This window comes from Cynara cardunculus, assembly GCF_001531365.2.
Source record: "Cynara cardunculus var. scolymus isolate 2C chromosome LG 8, CcrdV1, whole genome shotgun sequence".
In the NCBI taxonomy this organism is placed as follows: Eukaryota; Viridiplantae; Streptophyta; class Magnoliopsida; order Asterales; family Asteraceae; genus Cynara; species Cynara cardunculus.
In genome coordinates this window covers 22237693-22260018 of record NC_037535.1, presented here as the reverse complement: position 1 = coordinate 22260018, position 22326 = coordinate 22237693, and the positions used below count along the sequence as shown (strand labels likewise).

Genomic DNA, 22326 nt, shown 5'->3' with positions numbered 1-22326 from the left:
CAGAGCTAGTAGCGCATACGCATAACAGTCACATCCATAGAGTGGAACTTTTACCTGTTATCACACGAGTATCAGAAATCAAGTCCCAGGATTACTCGTCTTGGTACTAGTCTACCCCAAGTATGCTTAATTACGGAATTCTGATTAAGATTTAGTGCATTAATATTGCCACCCATGTTTATCTACTTAATCTTACCTTACCGTGGCAATAACTGCCAAGTTAAAAGGCGGTTATAGATTAAAAACCCCGTTTCGCCATTTGAAATGGGAGTTTGTAGAAGCATATATACATACATACAGACCTTATCTCTGACCCTAGCAAAGGCCACTTCTGCATCTCCATTGAACAGATATGGGGTAGCTGTGTACCCAAATCTACCACTGGGGGGGTATCTGGGCTCATTTGGTTTGTCGTTATCCAAACACTTAGGTGGAACCAAGGGTTGCAACAATATTCATAAGATTGTATTAAACACTAAAACAATCGGATTTGAGAGCAAAGTAATAGAATGTGTCAAAGGATTCTTGACGTATGTAATTGCAGTTAGGTGTTCGTTGCTTAAAAACACATGGTATGTCATCATCCTTCGTCTATTTTCATCGTACACGTTTTTTTTATTTACACATTATCGTTTATGAAAAAAAACGCCTTGATGATAGTTAAAATATAATTTAAGGGATCGTTTAGTAAATAGTTACCTGTACGTGCTTATTTTGAGGGGATTAGTTGATGAAAAAGTTTAATAGTAGCTCGCAACTTAAGATTTATAATTAACTTAAAATTTTAATCCAGATTTAACACAAGATGGTCATGACAATCTTATTTGAGCCAAAACACATTGTCAACATTGATGAGGCGCATCAATATCTGAGTTGAGCTCTAGTGAGAAGCGTAAGAAGATATTTTCACCATTATCAAATTCTAATTGAATGTCAATATTAATGAGGTGTATCAGATTAATTTTCTTCTAAAACGCAATTCATAAATGAACATGAGATTTAAAGTAATTAAGAAAGTTTTTTTTCACACTATCATCCCTCATATCCTCTCTTTTAAAGTGTTGTATACATTGGGTCCGGCAAGTTAGCCGTCCCATTTCAAACTTTATCCTGATCGTTGGATTTGATCATGCAAATTAGCTTAAATTAACCCATAGCCCATGGGACCCAAATCAGGAGAAACAACCAAACTGAAGACGGCCCATTGGGCCTTAATATCATACCAAAAATCCGACAGTGTACCCGTAACGTAATTTGTTATATGTTTTGACACATATTTCTCATTAAATAATAATAATTTATAATATCATGTGATCGTTTACATATAAAACAATTTGCAAACTCGAACAAATGAAAAAAATGATTCCACTTCTACAAATTAGATACTCATAAAATTAAGAATTTATAATTTAAATATTTTACTTGTTAGAATCAACGTTTTATATAAAAACCATCAAAATATTCACTAGACTAAAAAAGGTATTGACATTGTTTTATATGATTTATGTAAATAATGGGTATATAAATGAACCATCTAACTGGTGTCTGGTTTAACCTTAGACTTTAAAAATAAAAAATGTTTGGAGGTCTATGTTCAAATTCAAGGATGAATAAATATCCTCTTACGACAACGTAGATTCAAATATGGTCACTCAGATTACCTGTAAAACTGGTGATTGGGCGTGATTGGTCGGCTCACATAGGTTAATGAAAAAAAAATGAACCACCTTTCCAAATAATTTGGTATTAAAATAAAAATGTAAACCATCGTATTAATTATTAGAAACGATACTGAAAATCACAATCCAACCTACACGCTATACACACACACAAAAACCATACTGTAAATAGCAAAAATAAAAAACTATATATAAATATAATTAATTATGATAATGATCAATGATGGCCGGGAAGTTTATCTTTAATCTTATCCATCAGACCTTTCTTCTCCTGGTGTTGCTCACCGGCCGTTGCCGTTGCTCCGGCTCCGGTGGTGACGCTGCTTGCTCTGGTGTCTCTGCTGTGTGCGGCTTTCTCGCCGTGCCCCGGAAGTTTCTCTTTTATTTTCTCCTTCAAACCTTTCTTCTTCCTTCTTCCTCCTGCTATACGCCACCGGAAATTAGTTTATTTCTATTTATTTTTATGAAAATCGAACAAAACTCGATCGAATTAAGATGGGTTAATTTAATCTTACCGAACTCGAGCTAGAACTGCTTGATCGTTCCAACTGTTTCTCATGTTCTCCAGCACCATGAGCCTGGGTATGGCTCACCGGTGCTCCACCGCCGGTAACAGAACCAGTAGCAGCTTTTCCATCTCCGCCTGCCACACCCATAGTTGCTGCACCGGCACTAGCGATTGCCTCGCCGCCACGCTTGGCGTAGTCTACCGGCGTCGGAGCAAAATAGGTTCCGCCGTGCGTCTTGGAACCCAAGGTGGCGTGATCATGCCATGTCTTATCATGGAGCTCTGACCCAATGGTGGTGCCACCGTGAGTGGTGGCGGTGGCGACGCCGCTGAGATGTATGGGAACACCACGTTCGTCGGTAAGTTGAACAGGGTTGCCGCGTTCATCCGTAAGTTGAACCGGGTTGCCGCGCTCATCACGTATATCTGCCATTTTTGGATTTGATGAAACCTTAAAGATGGATAGTTGAAGAAATAAAGAGCCGAATGTAAAATTAATGGCGGAGTTGCGGTTTTTATGGGGGCTGCTTTTGTCGTTTTATCCATAAATAGACAAATTGAAACGGTGACAGTTTTTGCATGTGATTAGGAGGCTAAACGTGTCATACAATTTGTGCCACGCATACGAACAATATAGCATGACTCACTTCCATCGGCCGACTGACCAGGTTAACTGCGCCTTTGCCCTTTCGTACATTGCACAAGACTCTACAGGATAGTGATCCTTGTTTTATATTTTATATGATTGACAATAACATAGTGGAACAAAGTAGAACAAGTTTGTTTTATTTTTGTCATATGAAATAAGGTGTAACAAACTTATATTTTATTAATATAATTTTAAAATAAAACTTAATTCTTTTTTGAAACATCAAATGTCTTTTTTTACATTTTATTAAATTTTTAAATTTTATTTATTATATTTTATGTTTTTTAAATTTTTATAATATAAAAGTTTAAAAAAACTCAACAAACTTTTTTAAATAAAAAATCATTAAACTTTTTTTTATTAAATGATTAAGTCTTTAAAATATTTTTTTAAATAAAAGAACTATTAAACTTTTTTTTATTAAATGATTAAGTCCTTGAAATATTTTTTTGAATGAAAAATATTAAACTATATCTTCTTTAATGAAAAAATCATTAAACTTTTTAAATTTTTTGATTGATTAAGTTCCTAAATTTTTTTTTATTAAATAAACCGTTGCACTTTTATAAATTGTTTACCTACATCGTTTTAACCTAAAAAAACTATATTAACCGACTAGTAGAAGTTCGATGGTTTATTTATTTATAAAAAAAATTCAAAATCTTAATTATTCAAAATGTGAAAGTTTAATGGTTTTTTTTAATTCAAAAAATAGTTCAGAGACTTAATAATTTAAAATGAGAAAGTTCAGTGGTTTTTAAATCAAAAAATAGTTTAGGAGACTAAATCATTCAAAGTGAAAAAGTTTGTCGAGTTTTTTTTAAACTTTTCCCTATATATAAATATATGTTTTCACTATTACTCAATGAATCAATGATAATAAACAATTTAAATTAAGTTATAAAAAACTAACAAATAAGACACTAAAAAATAAGTAAAATCAAATATCGTGTTACAAAAACCGTGTACTACACCATGACGTGCCTCGGACTTAACCTGGTGCAAGACACAAGCCTTGAGCCACAACATGCCATGACGGTTGTTGCGACGATCCTTTTCAAGCAATAATTATTATGAAAAAAGTATTTATATATTGAGTTCGTTCCAAATACAAATTCTTATATTAGTAAAAACCATATAAACCAACTAAATGAAATATTTATTATTATTATTATGAGTTTATTTACCCCAACCCTAATGAATCGAGTATGAAAGGGTTAAGCGGTTCAGGTTTTCGATCGGTTCTCGTTCACCTTCCCCCCTGATAGTCCATTAGTGGGTATCTATTTGAGCCATTTCCCTCTTTTGGGAATGACGGGCAGAATGATCATTCTGGATGTACAATGCAATTTCAGTAGTCATTTTTCATTTCAGTTTATGATGTATATATTTATGGAATATGATCAGAGTCTATTAATTATAATTAACGTTTTAAATCAGATAAGAATCAAGATATTTATGATATCTAATAGACTAGATGAGCAGTAGAGATTGGTTACTAATCAGATGGTTTGTATTTAAAATATCTATATATTTATTTAGTAATCTTAAATATTTTTAGAACCTAAAAACCATCAATTTCTGACTTATAAGTATTCAGATGAATGTTAGTCATTATGATTATATGTCGTAACTCATGATATTTGTTATAGATATTATCATGATCTTAATCATGAATACTTGCAAAATATATGGTTGAATTTTTAAAATATTTAAGGTTTTAAAAAAACATCTCTACGATGAGATCAATTGTCACGCAATAAGCTCTTATTTGCTTTGTATTCGATATTTTATCGACTAAAGCACATGTGATTCACGACTTTTTTCCACAAAATCATAGGCCAAGTCGTTCGCTTACCCTTGCGTTGACTGTGGTTCGTAATTCCATGCAAAATCACATGTGATTTTACTATTTTCATGTTCTCTTATTTTAACCATGTTCTCGTTTGATCCTCTCTAAACGAGAACACCTCTATTTTACGAAAATGCAAAAAGTGTACCATATATTCAATCATAGATGATACTAATAAATCAAAGAAACATACAACCTTATGCATACCCCCAAGCCCCGTCACGTCTATTATAACATACGACAAAAGTGTTGTTGCATTTTCGTAAAATGAAAGTGTTCTCGTTTGAACCCCTTTCTCTCTCTCTCTCTCTCTCTCTCTATGTATATGTATATCTATATATACATATACATATACATATATATATATATATATGCTACAGTAAGAAGTAAATCAAAAGGGATACATGAGATGGAAGCATATAAATGAAAGAGCACATATAAATACCACCCTTTTTTGGTCATTCCATTTTTAATGCAAGAAAAACAAAGAGATTTTAAATTTACAGAACAGAACAGAACACAAGTTAAAAAAGAATATGTTTGCAGTAATAATAGTCCAATCAATACTACTAGCAGCTATATGTACCAACTAAATTCATTCACCAAGATGGTGCCATGCTGGTACTGGTGTGTCATCTATGTGTTGTTCAAAACCTGCTTTACAGAAACCGTCTTTAACCCCCCCCTACTATTCGTACCTCGGATACAGATTTCGAAGACCAAATCACCCGCTGATCCAAACTCGCGCAAACTGTCTACAGGTCAAGAAAGACGCTCATTATTAACCAAGAAACCAATGTCAAAGAGCTCTTTCGTATTAAAACATAACATGTAAATCCACACCGAAGCCAAAAACCAACACCAATACTATCCCAGTATATCCCACCCGGAGGTAGGTGGGGTGCTTGGGTGGGTCGGTGGAGGNGGTGGGGGTGGGGGTGTTAAGATATACACAAATTTTAAGTGTGTTTCCGTGAAAACAACATGTAAATATTCAATGTTCACATCAACACTTTTCCTAGTTGTGCATTGGATGCAAAAACGTATTTTTGAAGTCCCACATCGGCTAGACTTGAATTATTTATCCTCAATATATATTGGAATCTCCCTTTTCTCCTCGAGGGTTCTCTTAGAGAGTAATTTAACAGGATTCCACATATTCACCCATGTACAATGGTCACATGTAAACCTAGTGGCACACTAAATGATGGCGGGGGTGCACAAACATAATGTTTGAATCTTAGTTGTGGATAAACAATGTAGATTTAAAGGGTGCATCTTGTACGAGGATGGAATTGGACTAGACTAGACTGGGCTGGATGGGCAAGAGTAAGGTAGGCAGGTGAAAGACTTGTGGAAAGTTTTTAGGGTTTTAATTTGACATGGATAATTTAGTTATTTATCAATTATCTCATCTCCTTGGTTTTTGTTCCACCTATTTTGGTGGGACCGAGGGACAGAAAAAAATGGATTTTTGTCCCATTCAGGTCCTGTCTCATCTCCACGTTGAACGTGAAACATGATGCCTACCAAACACACCCTAATAGTTATCCCCTATCCTCTATTATCGCCTCCTTTTAGTACAGACCAGTGCATTGTAACAGATTAAGATGTTTAACGAACAATTAACAGTGTAAGTTCAAATTTATGCAATATCATAGTAGTATGGTACCTTCTAGAGGTCACTCCTTGCTTCATTTTGCCCAGAAAAATCCTTTTTTCCGGGAAAAACTAGTCTCTGACAATGATCGGCTGCCCTTGGAGCCAAAAGAGAAGTGCCTCTTTAAGAAAGGCTTTCCTACAGAGGTCTTCATGCTAGAACTTGAGCTGATCTTGGGGATTCTGCCCTCATGTCCACTCCTCTTATCATGATCAAACATAACAATACCATCATTCATATCGCCATCCACCACCCGGCTTCTTGATTTCTTGTTCATCTTAGCCTTCAACTCCAAATCAGCTCTCAGTGCTTTTTCAGACAACTTGAGAGCCTGCTTCTCCCCAAAAGTACAAACAGGGCATGTTGGATCATATTTGTTAATTTCAGCTGTCATGTTCTCTAAGCACTCTGCATGATAAACATGCCCACATATCAAAATGGCCACAACAGCAAGCTCATTAGTGGCTATGATTTTCTGGCTTCCCCAACAAGATCTTTCAGTTAAAAGCTTGGAGCAAACGCCACATGTCTGCATATCAATGGAAGGAGAAGAAGATACCCGCCCACTAGATCTGCTTATCTTATCACGACTAAAGTTGAGAGACTCGCTATCAAAAGACCATCTCTCTCTGTGAGAGGTTGCCATGAGCTCAGAAAATGCAGGTACAGACCAACCATCTGAAGATCCACCATGAGACCCCCTATTTGATTCATTGCTCCACCCAGCGAACATAAAGGGAGACCCTTCTTCAGAAATTGAGAAATTCGGTGACTTCATCCCTGGAATCCGGCTATCTGATACCTGACGCATTAAATGGTGCCCTGGGGAACGACCATGCCATCTTGAGGGGGGAAGGAAATGACCTTGTGAAGAAGACAAAGGGGATGCCGAAAGGGAAGAAACCGAGTGTGTGGATGGTGACATCTTGGTTGGAGATGGTTCTGAAGCAAGTTGAGTTTCCCTTGACACCTTCACCTACAAAATGCATAAAGGGAAACAAAAATTCAAGGAAAACAGAAGATGATAAATGTATGATTTCCATAAAACATCCAATCGATCAGTAACTTACCTCTGAAGGATTTTTAGAGACGGATTGGTCTGCAAGGAAAGTAGAAGAACGTCAGACATGGCACTAAGCATCAAAGGCATATATGTGTTTTATAGAAGCGACAAGACTGTAACAGATAACTAACTAAGGCTCAGAAAGTTATTGCAACAGAATATCCATAAATGCAAAAAAAAAGAATGGAAATAACTAGTTTTTTCTTTATCATTTACACGTATTACGTTTTACCATTACTGAAAAGTATCCAAGTCTCCATATTATGAAGTAACAATTCAAACTTCGTAGGATATACAATTCCAGGAACCACATTAGGATAGCATTTACATAGAATACTCTTCCTGATTGTTCAGATAATATCATGATATGAAAGAAGACCATACATTAATAACCAGAAACTAACAGTTTTGAAGTCGATATAAATTTAATGCCCATCTTAATAAAGTTAACAATATTATATGGATATGATTGGAGTAGGCATACATGCTTGGTGTGGATGATCTATTAGTCTATATATAGAATATGTTAGGGTACATATCTCGAGGGTTTGTTTATATTTAGATTTGATGATTTTGCAAGCAGATATGCACTTGTAATGGCACAAACATTTTAGCTATAAATTGATGAGCACATTCCACATGCTTAGGGGTCGTTTACCAAACGCTTACCGCGTAAGCAAGCACCAGCAAGAGTCACCACCCTCACTTGCATTATTGGAACATTCTCGGCCATCAAAATGGATTGTTGGTAAGAGTCACCATCCTTACTTACCAGATTTGACTCTCGATCCTTGCTTTGCCTTTTACCGGGTAAGATTCTCGGTCCTTGATGGCCCAGTAAGAGTTTGGTAAACATCCCCTTAATATGCATTTTTTTTTTCATTTTGACTTGTAGAAGTCCTAATGATTTTCTTGTAGATGAACTTTAGGAATTTCGTGTGGATCATTAATCAATGAATAGGACAGAGACATTGACTACTCATTACATGTTTCAAAGTCTTACAAACCATTACTACTCAATGAGAAAACATTGGTTACAAGGGTTGAACCATGTTGTCTAAATGATATGATACAACAAACAAGCAAATTTCAGGCTTTGCACATACTAATTCATGGCAAATTGCAACTGTAGGCTTCGTCCACAACCCTAAGGTCCCATTTGGTTTGTAGGATTGGATAGGATTTGGAATTCAATTCCATTCCAATCCTATTTTTGGTTTGAGGGATTGCTTTTAGAAATCACATGGGGGTTGTTGGAATTTCGTGGGATTTGTGTGCAATAATGTTTTAAAATATGTTGAAAACATTTGCTTTATAATAATTAACTAATAAAAGATAATTCAATTATATTTTATAATTATTTATAATTTGTTTTTATAATTTTTTATAAAAAATGGAATTCAATTCCATTCCAAATCCTACAAACCAAACACACCAAAAATTCAAAATCCTTCCAAATCCAAACCCCTCCAATTCAAATCCTTCCACAAAATCGAAATCCCTCACAACCGTTCCATCAAACCAAACGCCCTCTAAGGTAAATCTTCCACTGGCCACAAGCGTGTACGTAGATGGCAGGATTCAAACCCGGGTTGATCTTATCATCTCCTTGTCCTTATCCACCACACTACCACTCTTGCGGTTTAAACAAGTAAATTTGTTGAGTGTAAAGTTGCTCCCTCTCTCTGCCCCTCTCACTCTCTTTCTCTCTCGCACACAAACACTATGAAAACAGTCGCTTATGATTATGTAGTTTTAGAATTCCACTGATCCCAAGTAGTCCATATCGTACATTGTAAAGATGAGAGTATCACTATGTCATTTCAGAAATCTATTGATTGTTGTACCATGCATAGTACAACTGCTATCACCAAACTTTTGTTTTATTCAACACCCTTTCTGCTTTTTGCCTTGATGGCTTTAAGTCTAAAACATTTGGGCAAAAAGTTGATTACTAGCAACCCCAACCTGCCCCACACAGAACCCACCTCCAAGGACACCAATGTGAGGGGCCATTTTTTGGCTCACATAACGGCTGGGATCGAACCCAGGACCTGTCTTGTATTTATGTAAAGTCACCCCACCCCTTTGCCAACTGAGCTACAAGCCAGAGGCAAGTCTAACATATTACTTCCTAGATAACAAACATAATCAGTACATGCGCACACACCATATGGATGGGAAAGGCACTCCAAGTTATATCCAATGTAAAAAACTCATTCCACTGCTTATAACCTCCAAAACCCATCCAGAGAACCAATAACAAGAAGGAAAATTTTGAATCATTTCAGCTCATGTGGACAAACTGTATCCTTGTAACTAACAATCCAGGACACTCTCGCAGACAAAAGAAGGGAAACAGGGCCACCCATGATCCAATAATCTCTGAGAGGCTTTCCTTTTAACAACTAGGCTTCATGCTTTCTTGCAGAATAAATAATAGCAGTACCAGAGCTTAAATGATTGAGTGTGTAAAGTGCAAAAGAAAAAATCTACCGAAATAAGGCATTACGTAAATTTACACTAAACTTGAACCCAAAATCTATTGATGTATTGTGGAACACTACACCAAGTAACTGACTGAGTAATGGCAACAAGATTAAAGGTTCTGAGTATCACTGGAACATCTAAATCCATGATATATTTTATTTACTAGGATAATTTACCTGACTGAGGAACAGTATATCCTTCAGAAGGTGAGGACTTCTGCCAAGTGAGGTTTCGGAAACTTTCCAATGGACTACCCTCTTCTGATGCATAAGCAGTTCCAACAGTTGTCTGAGATTTATTGTCCAACCTGTCATTTGTGCCAACACCATCAGATGACCAATTCATAGAAGTTTCTTCCCCTGCTACACGCCGCCGATTATCCCACCGGACGCTCCATGATGGAGAATACCGGACATTCCTCGGGATAACATCACTACTGGACCCATTTGTTATAGTTCTATCTCTAGCAGCAACACAACAAGCAGACCCCATCTTTGCTCACATGCAAAATGGTGCAAAATGTGTAAGAACTACTTTCAGCACCCACTACCAGTTCTACTATAAGATACCAACTGTTTTCGCTCCAAGACCCTATAGCATTTCTCTGTAATCTGAATATTCATGAGAACGATGATTGTCAAGAAAACTATTGAAACTATGGAAGATTAAAGCTTGTAATAGATAGCTAAAATATATCAATTCAATCTTTACATTTACAACGAATTTTTGGGGTGAAGGAGAAACCGAGTAAAAATAAGCATCAACCAACCAAGCAACCAACCAACACATGATAAACGATGTAAGCACAGATACAAAAGAGATTAGATGCAATTAATGGTGATCAAAAGACTTGCTTTTATCTGAAATACAAAGGGACCAAAATCGCAGAGAATAAAACTTCAAGATTTGCATATGCACAGAGTATTCCTTTGGTGCAATATCAATTTAAATCATAAAATTAAGGTAATTGAACACAGCCACATAATTGTTTCCTAGTTATAAATACAATACATCTGTAAATAAATCAATCATGTTTCTAATTGAAGTGCGGTTCAGAAATCTAAGGAACAGCTTGGAACCCCAATTTCTTTTTGAGCTAATTATAAACAGAAAAAGCAAGATCCCAATCTATCAAGAATAATGAACAGCGTTCAGCAAAAATCCCTTTCCACTCCTACGATTCTCAACAGGGTTCTACACCTAGAAAACTCCGTTTAATTTTATTTATTTTCATGGCATGTTTACAATCATTGAAAACCAGACAACCTCTAAAAGTTAATTAACAAAAAAGAAACAGAAAATATTTCCTAACAAATACCTCAAGTAAATAGCATCTGCTAATTTGCAGGGTAAAGGAGCTAAAAGTAGGTCTATCAGTCACAGTAACCCTAGAAATAAAACGAATCAAACACTTAATAGCAAGTAGAGATCCGGAATAAGTGCCGATGAACCAATAGTACAGTCAATTTGTCAAATTATCAAAATTAAAATAAAAAAACCTAATTATTTCCACATATATAGCATCCAATTAACCAAAGCGCTCACAAATTCCCAGATATACATACATCATATATAATCTATATAATCATCTTCACACATCACCATTGAAACCAGCAGAACTGACGTCACAGAACATACCTTTTTCACCCGTCGCCGGTGACACCAGAGAGAAAGAAGTGTGTTCTCTATGTCCGAAAAGCTTATATAGTATGTGTGTGTGTGTGTGTGAGAGAGAGAGAGAGAGAGAGAGAGAGAGAGAGAGAGAGAGAATCTGATTCTTCTTCTTAAGGAAATGGAGAAACGAAGGCCGTCAAATATGGTTTTCAGTAAAGTCGTTAACGATCCATCGTTTGATAAGGACTTAATTTACAAAATCAGTCCCTCAAGTTTTCCATTTGACTCCAAATACACCACAAGAAATTCATTGTGTCCTTTCCACTATGTTCTACAAATTTATTTACAATATGCCTGAATTTGCAATAAATTTTAATATTACTACTTGAAATTGTAATATCTCATTCTGTAATTTCAGTTAAAACTAGTTTTATTTAAATCATTTAGAATTAAAAATCAATTCAAAAATATCAAATAACGAAAAAACTTAATATTAAGACCAAATATAAGATTATTTAACTACAATGATGGTGTCTGATTGGATTCCAAAGGTCAAAAGTGTCTGAAGATCATAAGTTCAAAATCCAAGGAGGAATAAAAATCCTCTTGTGGTCACGTAGGTTCAAATGCGATGACTTCAGGTTAACCTCAAAGCAAGTAATCGTTTTGGAATTAGTCGATTCGATAGCGGGTTGAATTTCTAGGTTAATCAAAAAAAATATATAATTATTTTTTAACTTTTATCACATAATTATTTGATTTTGAATCTAATCATATTTTTGATTCAGAAAATATTACGTCACTAACAACCATTTAGAAAATGCATATACACAAAAATAATACTGGTATGTTGTTTTATCAATCTTGGTGAGTATCGAATCATTTTTTGTCGCTAGTAAATTAGAGCATTTTCAACAGATTTTTAAATAAATAAAAAATTCAAAATGGACTCTGTTTTGGGTACTACAACATCAATTTTATTTTTAAAATATTTAATAAAATATTATTATTTTTATTTTTTACATTTAATTTCAACATTTCTTATTGGTAACAATATTATGATAATTATTATTAGAGAACTTCATGCCTTGTTTTACTTTCTCCATTTTGAAAACTCTGTTGTAGCAACCACAAGGGTGGTGCCTGATTGGTTTGAGCTTGGCTCCAAAGGTCAAAGGTACCAGGGGGTCCTAGGTTCAAATCCAAGGAGAAATAAAAATCTCTTGTGGCCAGCGAGGTTCAAATACGGTGACTCCGAGCTATCTGCAAAGCAGGTGATCGTCCTGTGAATAGTCAGTTCGCATAGCGGGTTAGATATCCAGATTAATAAAAAAAAATTTGTTGCAGCAAAAAATGTACTCAAAATCTCTATTTTGGAAATCCTCTTGAAGATGCTCTTAGAAGTCAAGTGATTACAAAGTTGAGGGACTGTTTATGCCATTTACTATTTATTAAGGGACTAAATGAGGTTTACTCTGTAATCCCCCCAGATTTAAAAGTGAGGTTGAAAATAAGTGGCGAGTTGTACTTTGTGCATTGGTGGGTTGTACGTTGACAAAAGGAAAGGGAAGTGGGTTTATTTATGCCTTTGAGTTGCAAAGTCTAAAAGAGGAAATGTAATGGCGTGAGACTTCTACGATACGCGGAGTGCGCAGTACACATTCTACTTGCTCCAATCACACCCCTAGCTAGGTCGACTACTGGGGGGTAATTTACGAAAATGCCCCTCAACTACTTTGGCTGTACATGTAGAGAGATGACAAACAATTTCATTTAGGGACCGTTTATCAAACACTTACCCGGTAATCTCGGTAAATTTAACACTATCATTTACTTACCAGATAAGATTTTAGTTCACGAAAACGGTATCGTATGCAACAATTTACCCGGTAATTTACGTTGGTAAAAGTCGTCGCCTTCACTTACCGGGTAAGACTCTTGGTCATTGTCTCGCTCTTACCGGGTAAGATTCTTAATACTTACCATATTCATCCGGTAAGGTAAAATGAACTGGTGTTCACTTACCCGAATAAACGTTTGGTAAACGGCCCTTAGTTATATATATATATAATCTCAAATAAGAATTTAATTAAATTCATGACCTTCTGACTTATTAAAAAAGATGGTTTCGTATTTAAGATTGTATTTCTTGATAATACTGACTTTCAAGTTAAAGACTGATACGATGATAGGTTATAGGCTTTATCGTAATTCTCTCTGGAATTAAAAATTAGAATGGTATAATTAGATAATTATTTTATTTAAGTTCAAAAATGTTATGTGATTTTGTATTATTTTTGAAAATTAGTTTTCGTGTGACGGTTGTTTATTTGCTCTTTTAAATATAATTATTTTCGTGTGACGGTTGTTTATTTGCTCTTTTAAATATAATTATTTTGCTCTTTAAATATAATTATTTCGTGGCTCCTAAGACTTGAGGTTTAGCCTCACTGTCATGACATGTCTCACGTCATGTAGAACCTTGCTTGCACGCCACTAATACGTATCATACATGCATTCTAAGCATGTAATACAACCATGAAACAATTGTATTGATTAAGTTTGACATTCTATATCGATCCAACCATCGTCATGTTTAACAGAAGCATGTGCAACTTTACACACACGACTTGAAGCTTGATTTTGAACTCGCATACATTTTAGTCCCGACCCTACTCACACTTGACTTAATCATTAAGACCTTGTGTGTGAGCTCTAGCTCTTAACGCTTAGAATTGTGTGATGACGTTGTTCATTCACATGTGCGACTTTTTATATATGATCGTTGAACTCCCATTCGGGGTTTCATTCATCAAATAGTGGCTGTCGTTGACAAAACCATTTGTTAACCAATTTAAAATCAGTTTAATTCATCTTTCTTGCATTGGATCACTACTGACATAGATTAACATATTCGATAACATTTATCACCATTCCATGTCTTAATCCATACTTGCTAATCAACCATACAGATTAAGAGGCCATTTACCAAACGCTTACTTGGGTAAGTGCTTACCAAGTCACATTACCTTACCGGATGAATATGTCAAGGACAAAAAATCTTAGCCGGTAAGAGCGAGACAAAGAACAAGAGTCTTACCCGGTAAGTGAAGACGACGACTCTTACCACGGTAGAACTCAGTCTCTCCAGAGATCAAGGGTTTAAGACCCACAATAAATAAAGAGGATGATTGTTTATTTACCGTATATAAATTTTACATACTTTAAAAAAAACTCTATTTTTTTAATTTTTTAAATAATAATAAATAAAAATATAAAATTAAATAGGGTTGGTGAAGAAAGGCATAAAAGTGGGTTAGTTGAATTCCGCACGTCAAAGCTTATCAACTTTCTCTAAATTAGTCAACCCTTTAGACACCATCCATAAATACCAAAAATACCCTTGTTTGTTTTTGCTACATAGTATGGCTTTGTCAAGGTGTGCTTAGTGGGGTGCTTAAAAACCCGACCATCCCGATTAATCCGATCAATCTAATTTAACCGAACATGAAATAACTCAACCCGAAGCAACCCGATGTCTAATCGAGTTGTAAAATTGTCAAACCGTAGGTATTGAAATGATATTGAGTTACTATTATTTGAACTCAACCCAACCCGATGAACCCGATATTATTTTATTTCTTGGATTTAATATGATTGTTGAATTTCTATTAATATGTACATTAGACAATTACACTATCATATATACTCTTCATATACACATACTTTCAATCTATTCGCATCTTTATATAACTTATTCGTATATATGTTTAGTAACTGTGAACATGGAGAAAATTAACAGAATGTGATATATGTAAGAAGTATAGATAAGTTGTATCAAATGGTTGATGATGAAAAAGAAATTATAAGTAGAAAAATAACATATTCTAGATTAGAAGAATATTTTAATGTACCAAAGTATTAACCCGACTAACTTGACCAACCCGTACGGGTTGGGTTGGGTTGTTCAAATGTCTTCAACTCGATCAACCCAACCCATGAACACCCCTACTTGTTAGCAGTTTCATATATAACTACATGATAATGACTTGACAATATAGAAAGTGGATTATTTAGTAAGCTTTTTTAAGGAAAAAATTGTATACAAAAAGTCAAGGTTTTTCCAAACCTGGCCCTCCCAATTAAAAAACACGTGTCTTCCATCTATGAAAAACTCTCGCAAACAAAAATCTTCCCTATATACAGACAAATTAATACTCATATAAAACATCAATTTTGTTCATATAAAATTTAATGAAAACCCAACCAAACAACCCCATAGTTTTAGGACATGGAAATAAAAATGAGCTTTCTGACGCAATTGTCAAAAGAAATATTTCATTATTTGACATCTAAACAACGAACGATTTCATTGCATCAAACCAGACATCATCAACGACACCAAGACCCAAACCATCATCCAAGCGTTTCATCAAACCAGACACCATCAATGACACCAGGGTCCAAGCCATCATCCAAGCGTTACGCAAAGCAAAAGAGCTAGCTATTTTTGACCACCCGCACCAAGCCTAGAGCTTGAATGTCGGTTCCAAGTTCACACATAAACAAGTAAAGAAGTTCGATAACCAAAAAGAGCTTGTTTTCAATCATATCAACCCCGTGAATTGTCAAAATGGTTCGAAAACGATCATAATCAGAGAAGCAAGGGATGGAGACCCCAGAAAATGGGCCGATGAACTTTATCTAACCCCAACAAAGAGCTTCAGTTTCTTTTGGCTATCGATTTCCATCACATATTTACATTTTTCGTGTTCAAACCCAAATGCCAATCCGAGCCCCTTATCACCCATAAGCCTGTTTGATCGAACGTATCCATATGATCTGCAGCAAATGGACACAACGTCAAGTCGTGTTTCATATGGACAACACAGGTGGAACGATGACACTACTACAACAAAATCGCCTTTATATGATGTCAAACATTTCTGTAAGTTATAACAGACTTTATCTAACTTAACTTTATAAGACCAAACAATTATTCTATCTATCAAAAGATGCTACTATAAGTTTGATAGGTCGTTTTTGGATGTCCTAATAAGTTTTCCAAAACACTTTTAAATAAACTATTAGGGTTGTTTGTTTACCTCTTAGTAGTTCCATTAAGAGGCGGCATCTGAATCGTTAAGAGGTAAATCTTGTTTGGCAAAAAAAAGTCTGCCTCTTAATGGTTCTAAAACCCTCTGAATAATTTTGTATCATGGGTCTCTCTTAACCATTCAGCGCCCTAATTTCACTGTAAACAATTATCAAACAATTATATTTCATTTTACACTATATCATGAGAGCCTCTTAATCATTCTGTACTAAACCATTCAGCAACTGCCAAACAGTCCCTTAGTCTTTTTTTTATGACATTATTTGAAAAAATGTCTTATAAAAACAAATGCCCTATAAAAACGTGTTCAAAGAACACTTCTCAAAAGTGTCCTATAAAACTTGTTAGGATCCTACTGTAGCACCTTGACATATGACCTCACAAGTGTTTGGTCCTATAAGCTTAATTCCTATAAAAACCGTCAATTAATACATCAAGAAATATTTGGTGTCCTGTAAAGCCAATTTTGTTGCAGTGTGATGATATCTAATATAGTAAAGCCCCTTACCATTGCTGGTTCTTCCTGAATTCAGTCAAAACCGGATATATATTTTCAAATGCAGTATAAGTCTCATCTCTAACCTGAAAATGCACAATAGGTGAAGATCTAAGAAGGGTATTCAAAATGAAATATGAAATTGAAAATAAGATCAACAGCAGGTTCATAAATCGCACCTTAGCTCCGGTAAGAACAATTTTCCCAGAAACAAAGATAAGCAGAACGATTTTTGGTTGTTTCATTCGATAAATCAATCCTGGGAACAGTTCTGGTTCATACTGTATGAACAACAATCATGCATTAATAGAGCATAGCAAAGCACAAAACCTAATGCTATGACAAAATCCAAATTAGAAGTGATTGAGTGGAATGTACGTTAAGGAAGAGAACCAAAGAATCGAACTCCTATTTAATGAACTCGAAAGACGAGAGTGAGGTAGGCAATTGAAAGAATTCTGGAAGGTTTTAGAGTTTTAATTTGACATGGGTAGTTTAGTAATTTACCAATCTTGTCTCATCTTTCTGACTTTTGTTCCACCTATTTTGTGGGAAACTAAAAACGATTTTTTTGTCCGTCCTGTCATATCTCAGTCTAATGTTGCGCTAAACATGGAAACTATATTTTGTATCGTCTTGACCCATTTTGTCTCACGTACCAAATGCAAAACAAATGATTCACCAGATAAGTTAGCTAACTTATATGTAAAACAATGAGAAATGCAACCAACGAATGAATCAAGATTATGAGAGAAGGCATGGTGGGCATAATATATAGCCGCAATGGATGATTAGAAAGTAGAATGCAAAAATGAAATCATTATATTAAGAACTCACGCTTGAAAAGGCACCATGAGAGTACGCAAGGCCTTCAAGTCTAATAGGAAATTTAACATCACAAGAGCCAACAATATTCTGAATCTTGAAATCCTACAAGTCGCCATGAAAACACTATCTTGTATTAAAAAAGAAAGAAATCAAACCAAACCAAACAAACCCATTATATCCCCCTTGAAAATAGGGTCTCAGAGGGATGAGATGTACGCAATTCTGACTTCTACCCCTAGAGGGTATGTCAATTGTATTAAAATAGACAGAAGAAGATAAAATAGAAGTAATACGGAAAAAAAGGAGACTTGTATAATAGGATGATGAATACCTTAAATTTGGCTGGAAACCCGAGTTTCTGAATTATCCGAGCATACTAAAGCACCAACGTTAGGCAAGGTTAAAAGAAGAAAAATTGGTCAAATGATTATGTTTTAGATTCAACGGCTGTGGCTAAAAAGGCACTTTTTTTTCTTTATCCAAAAAAAGTACCTTCCGTGCAGCCAGTTTTGACTGCTGTTCGCTCTTGGCTCCTGTACAGACCTGAAGCAGCAAGTTGTTAAACAATCGTCTTATTCGAAGCCTAGAAACCATATCAAGATTCTTCTTTAGATATGAACAAGTGCATGCATACGCTCTTCTAGCTTCATAAGGACTAAGAAAAGCCTAAACTTGCAAAAGATGACTTAAAAGCAAAAAATAAACCATTTAGATTCGGAAAAAAACTTACCATCTTCCCAGAAGCGAAGATTAAAGCCGTTGTTTTTGGATCTCTTATCCTCATGATAACGGCAGCAAAACGCTGAATAACATTAAAAAAAATATCGCTCACATAAAATCTTATATGATTAAAGGATACCAGCAAGAGTTTTAGTATTCTTCAAAGTTCCAAGTTATTTATTCAAGAAAAGCTTATAATAGCAAGGCACTTTAATTAACCCTAACTATAGTATGTAATGGAAATCTATTTAGATCCTGTTAGGAATGCATATAAGCATCTTTTGATCCTTCACCCATTTTGACATGTTATAAGAAAAATGCCTATTTGAGCTGCTACCCTTTGTGATGTTGACCAATCCGACCCGACCCAACCCACCTACAGGTCCGCATATGGCTCCCTAGGGGAGGCCTATGCCACATGAAGGGCAATATTGCATATACATTGTGTATCCAATAAAAAAATCGTGAATGAACTGACAAAAATTAATCAAACGACTGAAGAAGCTCATGAATCAAGCAAGATTATGAGTGGTTTGCTTTCTTCAAGTGGTTATCATAAAACAGCCACTATTTACATGCATATGTAAATGATTTAGTGCAGAAAACAGAATACCTTTGGATTATATTCTGCATTCCGAGCTTGTAGTGCAATCGCCTTGAGGTCTAGTTTGCAATCCAGATTGACAGTAGACACAATGTTCCTAAATGTACAGAATTCACAAATGCTGCAACTTTTAGTCAGAAGATTAACAACATTCCTATTACTAGTCTTTTTAATCAACATCAGACCTCATTATCATCCAAACGTTAGATGGGAAACCCTTGGATCATTATAGTCAAAACTAGTTTCATATTTTGAAACATAGGGTGTAAATTATTGCGGTCTGTATTGCTGCATTAAAGGAGATATACATCAAAATGCATGTTGACTTTGAACATACATACATACATATATATATATATATATATACATACATACATACATACACATATATATATGTATATATATACATACATATATATATATATACATACATATATATATATATAACTCTAAGAAGTTTCTTTCAGTTAATACTACACCCTTTAGTTAACTCTAACTATTTACTTAAGCTCCAAAAGGGGTTTGGGGTTGTCCAACCTATGAACACTGTTCAACAAAAACCATACACAGCCTTCAGGAGACACAAATTGAGTCAACACCTGTGATTGCATGCATAGGCAACAGATTCACAAACCAAAGTGCATACACAAAATCATATGACTCATGAAAACTTAACAATTTCAAGGGGAAATAATAAACTCATAGTATTGAACTAAGTAAACAATAAAATGGTTAGGACCAGAAAATTGTTCATCCTGTAGAGATTTTCCAACAAATTTACTTGGCTAAATACATTCATGATTCATCACAAAGACAAAACATTCTCGATAGAACATGAATCGGAATAAGACATACTGAAGAGTAGGAACAATTCCAGATGGATGCTTGGAGAGATCAACTGGCTGGCTACCCTCCAACATTTGATCTGCCATAAATCCCTTTTCTCGATCGCTTTACTATTTTAGGCCAAATCGTTCCACAACTCTTCAAACAAAAACAAAATCAAACTAAAAACTTTGAAATACTCATCAATATATAATCAACCAAACAATTATTTCTGTTTCACGACGAAAGATTCAGGAACATGATCAACGAATTGGGTACTATGAATCCCGAAACAAAATCACGAAATTCAAAATCAACTGATCACCCTTTCAACAAGAACCTATTTACAAGTCTACAAACTTGAATTTCGTAAGCATACAAACATTATTTGAAAGAGGCAAAAGATCGGTTCCTAAAGATAATTGTTATAATGCGAAATCTCACTTAGGTTTTCTTCAAATTCTCAACGGGTAGATGAATCAATACGATAATAGAAGCGAAATTGGTGAAATTCGAGCAAAGGGGTTGCAAAAATAGCGGTGAAAATTTGAAAAGATTTCTCTTTTATATGAACAGATGATGATTTATAGGCTTTTGTAGAGAGGGTTTGTATGAGAAGAGAGGGGCGTGTTGTTTATGGGGGTAGATCTGGAGGGAGGAGGTACTAGGCAATTAGGGTGGGTAGATTTTGGTATTTATTGGGTACCGAAAATACCCTTGTTGATGTCAACTATGTGTAGTGGGTATAATTGTAACTTGACCGATTTGAGATCAAGAACTACTCCCGTGACGTAACTGTGAGATGTTGATTGGTGAAGCACCAATCATCACCTTACGCGTGTCCAAGAGTAAGTAGGCGTTTTTATTGGGCCAAAAGGCCCATTTCTTTGGGCTGCATTAAAAACTGGTACGTGGTTTTTTATTATGTTGTCATCATCACTGTTCTTTCCATAATATGATTAATAGATTTTATTGTTTTATTAAATAAAAAATCATCATATTTCTATCGAAAATGGTTGTATTTAAATTTTTTGGATGATAAAGTAATAAAAACCGGTGTGAATGTACAAAAAGTAATAGAATAAGATGTAGTTCATTTTATAAAATAAGTTATATTTGTTTTTTATTGTATTTTATTAATTTTTATAAGTATTGTAATTGTTGGCAGTAAAAAAAACTTATGATTTCTTATGGTTGTTAACTTATGGTGATGATGATCAGTTTAGCTGTTATTTTTTTTGTCGATTAAAGAGGTATGTGATAAATAAGATATAGATCCACTTCAATATCAACTACATTATAAAATTATACTGTAATTTTATCATTTCAATATAGTTAAAAAAACTTTATGTAAAAAACTAATAAATAAATTTCATTGGTGGGAAGTATTAAAATAACAATTATCTCTCCCAACTAAAGAGGTTTAGAGAATTCTCTATATTTTCAAGGTTTTTTTCTACGTATCTAGAAGAATATATGGAATCACTTGGAGCAATATATAAAACAAAAATTTCATCTTATTCATTTTGGAGAATCTGTTGTAGATGATCAAGTATGATATAGACAAATTTAAAAAAAAAAAGGTTACCCGTGAGTTTACGAAAGTTATTAGACGGAATTAGAGGCAGGGATCCATGACGTTAAAAAATGTGGAACATGGGGATCTTAGACGTGTAAAAATGTAAACCATAAAAACGTTTTCCATAATTATTTCAATTTAAAGAAATCACAATACATGACCACCGATGTAACTCACTCTAATGTTTTGTTAATTTTTGGTATGCTCCCTCTCATCTCAATGCCTCTGATGACGAGTGTAATTAAAAAAAAAATCTTAAATCACTTACCAAGGGTGATGATATATATTTTGAAACTATAATAACATAACACGTTTTTTTTTTATAAAGTTGGTTTGTGCGGCATTTTTCCCATTCTAGGCCTTGGCTCAAATCTTGTTTGTATAACCAACAAACCAGTGATCATTTTCTGAAAAAATCTATAGCTTCGTTTTTTATAGTAAAATGGTGGCATCATTGGGAAAAATTATAGGTCCGCCTTTGCACCTAGAGATGACCAAAATGGGACCAACCTTTCTCGGGATCGGCTTAGGACCGAGTCCGATTGGGACTGATAGGGTCCATGACCACACCAACGGACCAGCACCGGTTACAATTTTACGAAAATCCAAGGCCTGGTCCGAGACCGGTTTACAGGACCGGGAC

General features: G+C 34.9%; 3 protein-coding genes across 6 annotated transcripts; all 3 read right to left on the bottom strand.

Annotated features, from left to right (window-relative positions):
* Positions 1-1792: 1792 nt before the first annotated feature.
* LOC112516314 (probable dehydrin LEA) lies at positions 1793-2666 on the bottom strand. Its single transcript, XM_025123329.1, has 2 exons — positions 2189-2666; positions 1793-2106 (listed from the first exon to the last, which is right to left on the bottom strand). Exons 1-2 carry the CDS (start codon positions 2618-2620, stop codon positions 1897-1899), a joined length of 642 nt encoding a protein of 213 aa, XP_024979097.1. The 5' UTR covers positions 2621-2666; the 3' UTR covers positions 1793-1896.
* A 2443-nt stretch (positions 2667-5109) lies between these two features.
* On the bottom strand, positions 5110-11653 carry LOC112517114. 2 transcript variants are annotated; one of them, XM_025124441.1, is made up of 5 exons: positions 11540-11653; positions 10078-10512; positions 7419-7447; positions 6361-7324; positions 5110-5443 (listed from the first exon to the last, which is right to left on the bottom strand). In XM_025124441.1, exons 2-4 carry the CDS (start codon positions 10391-10393, stop codon positions 6383-6385), a joined length of 1287 nt encoding a protein of 428 aa, XP_024980209.1. In that variant the 5' UTR covers positions 10394-10512; positions 11540-11653; the 3' UTR covers positions 5110-5443; positions 6361-6382. The 2 variants fall into 2 exon arrangements, with proteins under 2 accessions (XP_024980209.1, XP_024980210.1); XM_025124442.1 differs by having other exon boundaries at positions 10078-10397; positions 11545-11630.
* Positions 11654-15859: 4206 nt separating this feature from the next.
* On the bottom strand, positions 15860-20737 carry LOC112517140 (TATA-box-binding protein). 3 transcript variants are annotated; one of them, XM_025124480.1, is made up of 10 exons: positions 20549-20737; positions 20135-20263; positions 19289-19400; positions 18686-18757; positions 18448-18498; positions 18287-18331; positions 17965-18057; positions 17307-17408; positions 17140-17213; positions 15860-16357 (listed from the first exon to the last, which is right to left on the bottom strand). In XM_025124480.1, coding segments are annotated over exons 2-10 (627 nt in total). In that variant the 5' UTR covers positions 20212-20263; positions 20549-20737; the 3' UTR covers positions 15860-16356. The 3 variants fall into 3 exon arrangements, with proteins under 3 accessions (XP_024980248.1, XP_024980249.1, XP_024980250.1); XM_025124481.1 differs by having other exon boundaries at positions 19289-19376; XM_025124482.1 differs by lacking the exon at positions 20549-20737 and adding an exon at positions 19465-19567 and having other exon boundaries at positions 19289-19376; positions 20135-20222.
* Between the last annotated feature and the right edge of the window lie 1589 nt (positions 20738-22326).

Bases quoted from the DNA above. Each gene is read 5' to 3' on its own strand.
- LOC112516314 (XM_025123329.1), bottom strand. From the start codon at position 2,620: ATGGCAGATATACGTGATGAGCGCGGCAACCCGGTTCAACTTACGGAT. The intron at 2,107-2,188 runs TTAAATTAACCC...TTCCGGTGGCGT, and splicing joins CTAGCTCGAGTTCGGTAAGA to ATAGCAGGAGGAAGAAGGAA.
- LOC112517114 (XM_025124441.1), bottom strand. From the start codon at position 10,393: ATGGGGTCTGCTTGTTGTGTTGCTGCTAGAGATAGAACTATAACAAAT. The intron at 7,448-10,077 runs GTAAATTATCCT...CTTTCCTTGCAG, and splicing joins ATATACTGTTCCTCAGTCAG to ACCAATCCGTCTCTAAAAAT. The intron at 7,325-7,418 runs GTAAGTTACTGA...TGCATTTTGTAG, and splicing joins TCTCTAAAAATCCTTCAGAG to GTGAAGGTGTCAAGGGAAAC.
- LOC112517140 (XM_025124480.1), bottom strand. From the start codon at position 20,211: ATGGCAGATCAAATGTTGGAGGGTAGCCAGCCAGTTGATCTCTCCAAG. The intron at 18,332-18,447 runs GTACTTTTTTTG...TTGGTGCTTTAG, and splicing joins CAAAACTGGCTGCACGGAAG to TATGCTCGGATAATTCAGAA. The intron at 18,058-18,286 runs GTATTCATCATC...GGCGACTTGTAG, and splicing joins GGTTTCCAGCCAAATTTAAG to GATTTCAAGATTCAGAATAT.